Source organism: Phyllobates terribilis, unplaced genomic scaffold (assembly GCF_046119375.1).
Source record: "Phyllobates terribilis strain yellow unplaced genomic scaffold, ASM4611937v1 Scaffold_13__5_contigs__length_258822181, whole genome shotgun sequence".
NCBI classification, from domain to species: Eukaryota; Metazoa; Chordata; class Amphibia; order Anura; family Dendrobatidae; genus Phyllobates; species Phyllobates terribilis.
Genome location: NW_027362773.1, coordinates 159,053,877 through 159,066,050, shown reverse-complemented (window position 1 = coordinate 159,066,050; position 12,174 = coordinate 159,053,877). Strand labels below are relative to the sequence as shown.

General features: G+C 47.0%; 1 protein-coding gene across 2 annotated transcripts in view; it reads right to left on the bottom strand.

Moving 5' to 3' along the window:
• Positions 1-11,558, bottom strand: part of MAPK8IP1 (mitogen-activated protein kinase 8 interacting protein 1) — a 113,332-nt gene extending 101,774 nt beyond the window's left edge. For both annotated transcript variants that reach the window (XM_073658844.1, XM_073658845.1), the window contains exon 1: positions 3,402-11,558. In XM_073658844.1, the coding sequence (XP_073514945.1) occupies positions 3,402-3,487 (86 nt within the window). In that variant the 5' untranslated portion in view covers positions 3,488-11,558. The remainder of the gene's footprint in view (positions 1-3,401) is intronic.
• Positions 11,559-12,174: the final 616 nt, after the last annotated feature.

Here is a 12,174-nt window from a genome sequence, read left to right as displayed (position 1 = left end):
ACTACTAATTTAATCTTCCTCGCTGATGTCTTATTACTAATGGTGTAATCAATGAGTACGGAGAAAATGCAAATATAAAGCAGATAGAACTAAAATAACAGAGTAAAAACTTGCCCAGGATTAGAAAAACATTGCTGATTTCTAATACAAACAGCGCCCCTCCTGTCTAAAGGTTGTGGCCGGTAATGCAGCTCAGCTCCACTGAAATGCATGGGACTGAGCTGCAATAGCAAACACAACCTGTGGTCAGGGGTGGCGCTGTTTTCGGAAGAAAGCTTTTTTTTAATGTTTGATACGCTCCATTGGTGAACAATCGACATCGCAGGAGACCTAACAGTTGAAAAGTTTCAGTTACTTTTAACCTGTCAGATCCCTGGGAGATAAACAGGAGCAGATCTCTCCGGCTACTGCTCATCTCCTACCTGAATGGGCTGAGAAAGCGACAGTAAAGGTTACAGGTTCAACATGACCGACATTGGGGGAAATGTCACATGTAGGAGGAAGGTGCGGAAAAAAAAGGATCGGAGAAACTCCAATCCTGGCTGTTTAACCCTTGTGATAAAGCGGTTAGATGATCTGCAGCCTGTACCAAATCTGCAAATGGAAATGTACATGTCAGTCTGATTTGCATGGAGCATTTCCAACCACTACATTTGCAAACACATTTGGATACCGGATGATGCAGGAGTAGTAGCCAAACCACCAGAATGGGGGACATAATTTGATTTTCAGCCCCCCAGAAATAAGAACCATTGCAGCAGACCCTGGACCTGTACTGAGCGGTATCAACCTTAGGTCGGTCCTAAAGCTGTTCCTTATGGGTGGTCTATATGTTTCCCCACCCGCAACCCCAGCCATAGGCCCATAATCTCTAATCCTAAAGGGAATAACCCATTTTAATGTTTTACTTTGTGGCCTCCTTTTCTCTGTTCTTACTCCCTGGACACGGTCGCACATTGGGGTATAAGATTTAGGGCAAGTATATAAGGACCACCATAGAGGTATCTGGTCTCCTTGGCCATACATTGGCACGCTGACATTGGCAGACATAGACAGAAAAGGGTCCCTGTGCAAGGACTGTATATGGGACCTTTGAAAGCTCTTCATATTGCACAATTCCACCTGCTTTGGAGCTGGATGTGGCCCCATTACCCCATGGGCCCCTGTGCGGCTGCCCAGGTTGCACCAATAGCTGGAGAAGGGAGTCCATGCGCCTCCTTCTGTCCCTCGCTGCCATCAGTCTGTTCCATTGTACTGTCCAGTTGGGGCTGGATGGGGGTCCCCACATGTGATTCTTGCTTTGGGGCCCCATGTGGTAGAGACTAATACAAGTCAGGGGTATTACAGGGCCCAGCGGGGCAGTATCACAGTCTCCCTCTCCAGCTCCTCCTGAGACCCCCCAGGACGAGGGTCTGCCTGGATCATTATGTCTTGCCGGAGCTGCTGGTCATTATCACAGGCTCCTTTAATTGCTCCATTGCTGGACCCAGTCAGGCTGCAGTAACAGCTAGTGAAATGCATTCATCCAGCAAGGAAGCGATCAGCAGAGGCTGGTGACAGCACAGAGCCGCAGGCGCCCTCATACCAGGAGCTGGTGCTCGGCCACCATCCACTGCCCCCAGCACCCGGGCATGGACACTGCCCCAGCACACAACAGGGCAGGAATGGACCTACTATGGCTCGTCAAACCAGGGAGAACTACAAGTCACAGCATTCTGTGCCAGACCATGCTAGTATTAATCGTCTTCTCAACTAACATGTCAGTGACAGATGTGAGATGTTAGTGGCGTAGGAGACAGCAGCCATAATGAAGCAGGCATTCTGCAATTGCTCAGTTTGGATGTAACTACAAGTCCCAGCATAACATCAGAGCAATTGGAGGTCATTAATTATTGCATATGATATATGAGACACACTAAATAGAAAACAGATGTACCATGTGATCATTTGGTTGGCGTAGGACTACAAGTACCAACAAGCTGTGAAAAATTAAAAGCAGCATGGATGGAACTATAAGTCCCAGCATATCGTCAGAGCAATGTAAGGTTATTAGTAGCAACATGAGATATAAATTATATGAGACACATTAAACAGATGAACCATCAGATCATTTAAAGTAGAACTAAAAGTACCAGCAATTAGAGAAGCATGGGCGGAACTACATGTCCCAGCATAACCACAGAAAAATGTAAGGTTATTAGTGGCAACATATGATATAAGAGATATATTAAACAGGATACAGATATACCACGTAAACGTTTAGATTGAGTGGATCTTTGGACACAGTAGAACCACAAGTCCCAGCATTTAATGTAAAATCCAACCACATTGAAATCTGTAACGCAAGAAACCAAAAAGCGACAAGGCAGCTACATTGCTGCGGACTATGTTGGCGCTGTAGAAGCAAAAGGAAAGAAATTCTGTGACTCTAAAGCTTGGGTAGAACTACAAGTCCCAGAATAGTCCAGACGGCTTATGACAAAATACACACAGCAGAATGAATGCAAATCATGTTTGAGCATGCAGGGGCATATAAAACACAGCTGTAATGTAGGGGTGGGGGGACTAGTAGTCCCAGCTCACCCCAGATCCACAAGGCTTACATCATACAACCAGAGAGAGCGGTGACTACTCTCCAATCCTGAGAGCCAGTGAAATCACAGCTGGAAAATAAAGCCTGAAGGGCACAGGACAATAATTACCATCACAATTATTGCTTCTGTACAGGAGACCCCCCCATGGCCCCCCAAAATACTGTAAAAATCAGTAATGGAGCAAAAATTCTACAGCCGCATAAACAACAATAGAACAATAGTGATCTATGTGGGTCAATGGCAATAATGTATCAGATGAACATTCCAAAATCTAAGGGGTGGAACCTGTGCACCAACCCCCCCCCCCCCCCAGACTCTACTGCACCCCCCAAATCTATGGGCAGGGGGCACTCTAACCTCCAGTGACTTCACTTCCCCATGGATTTTGCCTGCTGCCCCCTCCCACACCTGTTAATCTACAATTGGAATATACAGGATGCAATGTTACACCAACCAGATCTGTTTAACCCCTTCTGTGCAGCAGATGTGCATGCAAACTACCTCCCACCTGCACCCCCCAGGAAAAAATACTGTACATATACATATGTATATATATATATATACCACACCCAAATAGATAAGGGCTGGATGCTGAGATATAAACATTGGTCTTTAGGACAGATTGGATAGATAGATGGGATAGATATATAATAGATAGATATATAGATAAGGATAACATTTGCATAGCATTGCACAGGAGCAGTGCACACAGGAGACTGAGCACAGGAGGTGTTTGCAGAATAAGCAGCACCCTCCCCCTCCTCCCTTTGGGAGAGCAGATCTGAGAGCTCGCAGCCATGAAGGTACCTGAAATGTGGGGGTGATGCCAGGTGCAGCCCCAGAAATGGAGAGGAGCCAGCTGGGGTAGTGCTTGCCTTTTCTCTCTCCGCCATTCTGTCTCTGAGATGATCAGCCCTGAACCAGGGAGAGGGAGGAGGTGGGAGCAGAGGAGGAGGAGGAGGGAGATGCTGACAGGTAGCAGAGGAGGAGGACCAGGTCCAGGGGAGAGGATGAGGGTGACAGGTGGGTGGAGGAGATGGTAACACATGTACTGTGCTCACTATGGACACATTATTACACCTTTGCTACATTGTATCCAGCTGCATTTAATCTGAAATACAAGTAAACAAACAAGTCATCATCATTTATGGATGTTTTCCTTCCATCTTCCTCTTTGGTCTGAAATGTAATCTAGTTATAATTTGGTGCTAGGAAAGATGGATGTCTGGTATTAATGCTTCCACAAAGAAGCTGCAACCCAACTTTCCCAGACATCTGAATGGCAGATCTGTCCAATAGCTGCATGAAGATTGGATTACCTATAGAGATTCAGAAAGCGGATTCATGAAGGCTACGTGCATGTGGAGTTTCTAGAGCGGGTCCACTCCAAAAAAAAAAAAATTACTCAAAGAAAGCTTCAAAGACTGTACTGTAAAACCACTTTGTTCCTATGTTCAGTGTTTTGGGTGTTTTCCACTTCAGGTCTCGTGCTGGGATCTGCTCCACACTAGGCACTGTCCAATCAGAAGGCTGTAAAAGAACCTCCAAAAAAATCTCTTCCAAAACGGATTCAAGAAAAGCAAAACTTCTCCAAAAACTTCCCTGAAGAAGCAGCGTTTCCTGTAGTGGTTGTCGTTATTTTACCACCTTGAAGTAAAACTTTGTGTGCACACAGTCTAATGCCGCATTCACACCTCATGGCAGCGTTCATTGGTAAACTACGCCAATCTGCACGTCACTGCGGTCTACAGCATCACCTCGGCCACAATGTGTTAATGTGAACGCAGCCCTAATGATCCTCATCTAGTCTTCCCAGAAACACATTGGGGCAGATTTATTAATACTGTCCAAAGTAAGACAAGGCAAAACTAGATCACACGGGCTGAAACTGCGTTGGATGCATCACAGGTGCACGCCCTATGATAGACTTTGTCATTCTTGCTTCACATTCTTTATACCCCCTGGTAAACACCATTATTAAATCTACTGGATTTCTTCTAAACTGTCTGAGTTGTAAAAAAATGTTTAAATCTTTAATTGTTGTGCGTTTGATGAAAGTATTTTTTGACACAATACGCCAGTCCCCAGGGCTGTTGCTGACTACGGTCACCTCTGTGATTGTTCCCTACTTCTTGTCATCTCTGCGACTGTTCCCCACTTCTTCCGTCATCTCTGCAGCTGTTCCCCACATTTTCTGTCATCTCTGTAACTGTTCCTCACTTCTGCTGTTATCTCTGGCTGTTCCTCACTTCTGCTGTTATCTCTGGCTGTTCCTCACTTCTGTCATCTCTGTGACTGTTCCTCACGTCTGCTGTCATCTCTGTGACTGTTCCTCACGTCTGCTGTCATCTCTGTGGCTGTTCCTCACGTCTGCTGTCATCTCTGTGGCTGTTCCTCACTTCTTCTGTCATCTCTGTGACTGTTCCTCACTTTTTCTGTCATCTCTGTGACTGTTCCTCACTTCTTCTGTCATCTCTGTGACTGTTCCTCACTTCTTCTGTCATCTCTGCAGCTGTTCCCCACTTCTTCCGTCATCTCTGCGACTGTTCCCCACTTCTTCCGTCATCTCTGCGGCTGTTCCTCACTTCTTCCGTCATCTCTGCAGCTGTTCCTCACTTCTTCTGTCATCTCTGCAGCTGTTCCCCACTTCTTCCGTCATCTCTGCGACTGTTCCCCACTTCTTCCGTCATCTCTGCGGCTGTTCCTCACTTCTTCCGTCATCTCTGCGACTGTTCCTCACTTCTTCTGTCATCTCTGCGACTGTTCCCCACATTTTCTGTCATCTCTGCAGCTGTTCCCCACATTTTCTGTCATCTCTGTAACTGTTCCTCACTTCTGCTGTTATCTCTGGCTGTTCCTCACTTCTTCTGTCATCTCTGCAGCTGTTCCTCACTTCTTCTGTCATCTCTGCGACTGTTCCTCACTTCTTCTGTCATCTCTGCAGCTGTTCCTCACTTCTTCTGTCATCTCTGCAGCTGTTCCCCACTTCTTCCGTCATCTCTGCAGCTGTTCCTCACTTCTTCTGTCATCTCTGCAGCTGTTCCCCACTTCTTCCGTCATCTCTGCAGCTGTTCCTCACTTCTTCTGTCATCTCTGCAGCTGTTCCCCACTTCTTCCGTCATCTCTGCAGCTGTTCCCCACATTTTCTGTCATCTCTGTAACTGTTCCTCACTTCTGCTGTTATCTCTGGCTGTTCCTCACTTCTGTCATCTCTGTGACTGTTCCTCACGTCTGCTGTCATCTCTGTGACTGTTCCTCACGTCTGCTGTCATCTCTGTGGCTGTTCCTCACTTCTTCTGTCATCTCTGTGACTGTTCCTCACTTCTTCTGTCATCTCTGCACCTGTTCCCCACTTCTTCCGTCATCTCTGCGACTGTTCCCCACTTCTTCCGTCATCTCTGCGGCTGTTCCTCACTTCTTCCGTCATCTCTGCAGCTGTTCCTCACTTCTTCCGTCATCTCTGCAGCTGTTCCTCACTTCTTCTGTCATCTCTGCAGCTGTTCCCCACTTCTTCCGTCATCTCTGCGACTGTTCCTCACTTCTTCTGTCATCTCTGCAGCTGTTCCCCACATTTTCTGTCATCTCTGCAGCTGTTCCCCACTTCTTCCGTCATCTCTGCGGCTGTTCCTCACTTCTTCCGTCATCTCTGCAGCTGTTCCTCACTTCTTCTGTCATCTCTGCAGCTGTTCCTCACTTCTTCTGTCATCTCTGCAGCTGTTCCCCACTTCTTCTGTCATCTCTGCGACTGTTCCTCACTTCTTCTGTCATCTCTGCAGCTGTTCCCCACATTTTCTGTCATCTCTGTAACTGTTCCTCACTTCTGCTGTTATCTCTGGCTGTTCCTCACTTCTGTCATCTCTGCAGCTGTTCCTCACTTCTTGTGTCATCTCTGCAGCTGTTCCCCATTTCTTCCGTCATCTCTGCGACTGTTCCTCACTTCTTCTGTCATCTCTGCAGCTGTTCCCCACATTTTCTGTCATCTCTGTAACTGTTCCTCACTTCTTGTCATCTCTGTGACTGTTCCTCACTTTTTCTGTCATCTCTGTGGCTGTTCCTCACTTCTTCTGTCATCTCTGTGACTGTTCCTCACTTCTTCTGTCATCTCTGTGACTGTTCCTCACTTCTTCTGTCATCTCTGCAGCTGTTCCCCACTTCTTCCGTCATCTCTGCGACTGTTCCCCACTTCTTCCGTCATCTCTGCGGCTGTTCCTCACTTCTTCCGTCATCTCTGCAGCTGTTCCTCACTTCTTCTGTCATCTCTGCAGCTGTTCCCCACTTCTTCCGTCATCTCTGCGACTGTTCCCCACTTCTTCCGTCATCTCTGCGGCTGTTCCTCACTTCTTCCGTCATCTCTGCGACTGTTCCTCACTTCTTCTGTCATCTCTGCGACTGTTCCCCACATTTTCTGTCATCTCTGCAGCTGTTCCCCACATTTTCTGTCATCTCTGTAACTGTTCCTCACTTCTGCTGTTATCTCTGGCTGTTCCTCACTTCTTCTGTCATCTCTGCAGCTGTTCCTCACTTCTTCTGTCATCTCTGCGACTGTTCCTCACTTCTTCTGTCATCTCTGCAGCTGTTCCTCACTTCTTCTGTCATCTCTGCAGCTGTTCCCCACTTCTTCCGTCATCTCTGCAGCTGTTCCTCACTTCTTCTGTCATCTCTGCAGCTGTTCCCCACTTCTTCCGTCATCTCTGCAGCTGTTCCTCACTTCTTCTGTCATCTCTGCAGCTGTTCCCCACTTCTTCCGTCATCTCTGCAGCTGTTCCCCACATTTTCTGTCATCTCTGTAACTGTTCCTCACTTCTGCTGTTATCTCTGGCTGTTCCTCACTTCTGTCATCTCTGTGACTGTTCCTCACGTCTGCTGTCATCTCTGTGACTGTTCCTCACGTCTGCTGTCATCTCTGTGGCTGTTCCTCACTTCTTCTGTCATCTCTGTGACTGTTCCTCACTTCTTCTGTCATCTCTGCACCTGTTCCCCACTTCTTCCGTCATCTCTGCGACTGTTCCCCACTTCTTCCGTCATCTCTGCGGCTGTTCCTCACTTCTTCCGTCATCTCTGCAGCTGTTCCTCACTTCTTCCGTCATCTCTGCAGCTGTTCCTCACTTCTTCTGTCATCTCTGCAGCTGTTCCCCACTTCTTCCGTCATCTCTGCGACTGTTCCTCACTTCTTCTGTCATCTCTGCAGCTGTTCCCCACATTTTCTGTCATCTCTGCAGCTGTTCCCCACTTCTTCCGTCATCTCTGCGGCTGTTCCTCACTTCTTCCGTCATCTCTGCAGCTGTTCCTCACTTCTTCTGTCATCTCTGCAGCTGTTCCTCACTTCTTCTGTCATCTCTGCAGCTGTTCCCCACTTCTTCTGTCATCTCTGCGACTGTTCCTCACTTCTTCTGTCATCTCTGCAGCTGTTCCCCACATTTTCTGTCATCTCTGTAACTGTTCCTCACTTCTGCTGTTATCTCTGGCTGTTCCTCACTTCTGTCATCTCTGCAGCTGTTCCTCACTTCTTGTGTCATCTCTGCAGCTGTTCCCCATTTCTTCCGTCATCTCTGCGACTGTTCCTCACTTCTTCTGTCATCTCTGCAGCTGTTCCCCACATTTTCTGTCATCTCTGTAACTGTTCCTCACTTCTTGTCATCTCTGTGACTGTTCCTCACTTTTTCTGTCATCTCTGTGGCTGTTCCTCACTTCTTCTGTCATCTCTGTGACTGTTCCTCACTTTTTCTGTCATCTCTGTGGCTGTTCCTCACTTCTATCATCTCTGTGACTGTTCCTCACTTCTTCTGTCATCTGTGACTGTTCCTCACTTCTTCTGTCATCTCTGTGACTGTTCCTCACTTCTGCTGTCATCTCTGTGGCTGTTCCCCACATCTTCTGTCATCTCTGTAACTGTTCCTCACTTCTGCTGTTATCTCTGTGGCTGTTCCTCACTTCTTCTGTCATCTCTGTGACTGTTCCTCACTTCTTCTGTCATCTTTGTGGCTGTTCCTCACTTCTTCTGTCATCTCTGTGACTGTTCCTCACTTTTTCTGTCATCTCTGTGACTGTTCCTCACTTTTTCTGTCATCTCTGTGACTGTTCCTCACTTTTTCTGTCATCTCTGTGACTGTTCCTCACTTCTGCTGTCATCTCTGTGGCTGTTCCTCACTTCTTCTGTCATCTCTGTGACTGTTCCTCACTTCTATCATCTCTGTGACTGTTCCTCACTTCTGTCATCTCTGTGGCTGTTCCTCACTTCTTCCATCATCTCTGTGGCTGTTCCCCACATCTTCTGTCATATCTGTGACTGTTCCTCACTTCTTCTGTCATCTCTGTGGCTGTTCCTCACTTCTTCTGTCATCTCTGTGGCTGTTCCTCACTTCTTCCATCATCTCTGTGGCTGTTCCCCACTTCTATCATCTCTGTGACTGTTCCTCACTTCTGTCATCTCTGTGACTGTTCCTCACTTCTGCTGTTATCTCTGTGGCTGTTCCCCACATCTTCTGTCATCTCTGTGACTGTTCCTCACTTCTTCTGTCATCTCTGTGGCTGTTCCTCACATCTTCTGTCATCTCTGTGACTGTTCCTCACTTCTTCTGTCATCTCTGTGACTGTTCCTCACTTCTTCCATCATCTCTGTGGCTGTTCCTCACTTCTTCTATCATCTCTGTGGCTGTTCCTCACTTCTTCTATCATCTCTGTGGCTGTTCCTCACTTCTTCTATCATCTCTGTGGCTGTTCCTCACTTCTGCTGTTATCTCTGTGGCTGTTCCTCACTTCTTCTGTCATCTTTGTGGCTGTTCCTCACTTCTTCTGTCATCTCTGTGACTGTTCCTCACTTTTTCTGTCATCTCTGTGACTGTTCCTCACTTCTGCTGTAATCTCTGTGGCTGTTCCTCACTTCTTCTGTCATCTCTATGACTGTTCCTCACTTCTGTCATCTCTGTGACTGTTCCTCACTTCTTCTGTCATCGCTGTGACTGTTCCTCACTTCTTCTGTCCTAATTTATGTAGACCACCCTTTAGTACAAATTGTCCATAAATATCAAACACCCATCAATCCACAACAATACTCCTGATTCCTCAATACACACACAGATCGGCCGATTGTGCATGTTTTATTAGATTTGAAGAAGGAAATAAGCCGCTGCAAAACTGCTCTGGCAGTGTCTAGTCTTCTGTGGGAACAATCAGGCATTTTAATATCAAACATTTGCATTGACCTCTATGGTAGGGGGAAGTCATGGTAGCCCCCAAATTATAAAAAATGACTACATATTTCATGTCTACATATTTCTTGCAAAGTTTGGGCTAGTCCCGTTAAAGGTGGTGTGTCAAGATTGTACTTTCAGAAGCAATGCACTCACCACTTCCCTGCCTCCTGCTTGCTGGGGGAAGCAGTGCACTCACCACTTCCCTGCCTCCTGCTTGCTGGGGGAAGCAGTGCACTCACCACTTCCCTGCCTCCTGCTTGCTGGGGGAAGCAGTGCACTCACCACTTCCCTGCCTCCTGCTTGCTGGGGGAAGCAGTGCACTCACCACTTCCCTGCCTCTTGCTTGCTGGGGGAGCTGTGCACTCCTGATTGACAGTTCAGGCCGGCAGTATGGTCGCTGCACTGATCAGGCAGGTTTGCTTCTGCAACACCAGAGTTTTGCAGGGGACCGAAGCAATTCAGCGATCCGGACAAGTTCAGAGTATCCTTGCAAGCATGTGCTTCTCGCCCAGGAGACCAAGTATCTCTGACAAACTGCAGAGGTGGTCGGTAACCTAGGCAATGAGCCTAACTTAGAGCGGTAATTAGTAGTTTCTTGTTTTTACAACCACATTGCAATTTTATCCATTTAATAAGCTGACCCAACCCCTTTCAGAAAAAGCAGAATCTGCTTCTGGTTTTATTAGGATGGAGTGAAAATCTGGTTCTGTAGCGTTTTTTATTTTGGGTGGCCTATTTGGAGATTCTCTTAAAATCAACTTTTTAAACCAAAAAAATCCCATTTTGCTAAAATGTTGCAAAACTTGTGCAAAAGAAAATGTCAGGAAGGGGGGAACTGAGGTGTATGGAAGCAAAAATTAAGAGACTTTTTGTAATGTCACTATTGATGGAACAGTTAAAAACATCTGGAAACCTCAAACTCGGCGCCCACTGACAAACATGAAAGAAAAAAAAAACAGAACAGGTGGACAAACATAAAATAGACTTTACATAAAGGGTGGAAATTATAAAGCGCAAATGAAAAAAAAAAAAAAATAGACATGTAATAATGAATTGGGCTCTAAGTGCAAAGAGAACCTAACAGCGGATCGTCCCTCTGAGGGGTCAGTAATGGAGCATAAAAGCAGATGCATCTGCCGGACCGCTGCCGCCGATCAGTGCTGTGTCCCCCTTGTGATCTTGTCATGTGAGCGCTGCAGCCTTCACAATTAGTCAGGGTGGACATAGTAGACAACCCCTTTAAAAATAACTTATTGTTTTAAACTTCCAAGATGCCCCAGTCAAGAAGTTTGGGAATAAAGCGTTTATTCTCTGTTCTGCTGATAATATCCCACGACTGCACTCAGGAGATGGGGTAACGAAAGTGCGGTTTTATTAGGCGGAATATCGTCTACGCGTTTCAAAGTTATTCAACTTCTTCAGGAGACAACGACCAGTCAAGAAGTCGAATCTGTCTTATCACGAAAATGCTGTAGACAGTCATGATCTTTCTGCTCTCATCCCCCACAAATTTAAAGCATATATTGGGTGCAGATACCAGCTAGATATGTCTAGGGACTGTCCTTATTCTCAGCCTTTGTAACTTGCCTTCCACTTGTTTTTAGTAAGCCATTCCTATTCATTATTCTATGGGAGTTGGAACTTTCTTTCAAAGACCCGCCCTCACTTCCTGTAGAGACAAAGACCCGCCGTCACTTCCTGTAGAGACAAAGACCCGCCCCCACTTCCTGTAGAGACATAGACCCGCCCCCACTTCCTGTAGAGACATAGACCCGCCCCCACTTCCTGTAGAGACATAGACCCGCCCCCACTTCCTGTAGAGACAAAGACCCGCCCCCACTTCCTGTACAAAAACAAAAGACCCGCCCTCACTTCCTGTAGAGACAAAGACCCGCCCTCACTTCCTGTAGAGACAAAGACCCGCCCTCACTTCCTGTAGAGACAAAGACCCGCCCTCACTTCCTGTACAAAAACAAAAGACCCGCCCTCACTTCCTGTACAAAAACAAAAGACCCGCCCTCACTTCCTGTACAAAAACAAAAGACCCGCCCTCACTTCCTGTAGAGACAAAGACCCGCCCCCACTTCCTGTACAAAAACAAAAGACCCGCCCTCACTTCCTGTAGAGACAAAGACCCGCCCTCACTTCCTGTAGAGACAAAGACCAGCCCTCACTTCCTGTAGCGACAAAGACCCGCCCTCACTACCTGTAGAGACAAAGACCCGTCCTCACTTCCTGTAGAGACAAAGACCCGCCCTCACTTCCTGTAGCGACAAAGACCCGCCCTCACTACCTGTAGAGACAAAGACCCGTCCTCACTTCCTGTAGAGACAAAGACCCGCCCTCACTTCCTGTAGCGACAAAGACCCGCCCCCACTTCCTGTACA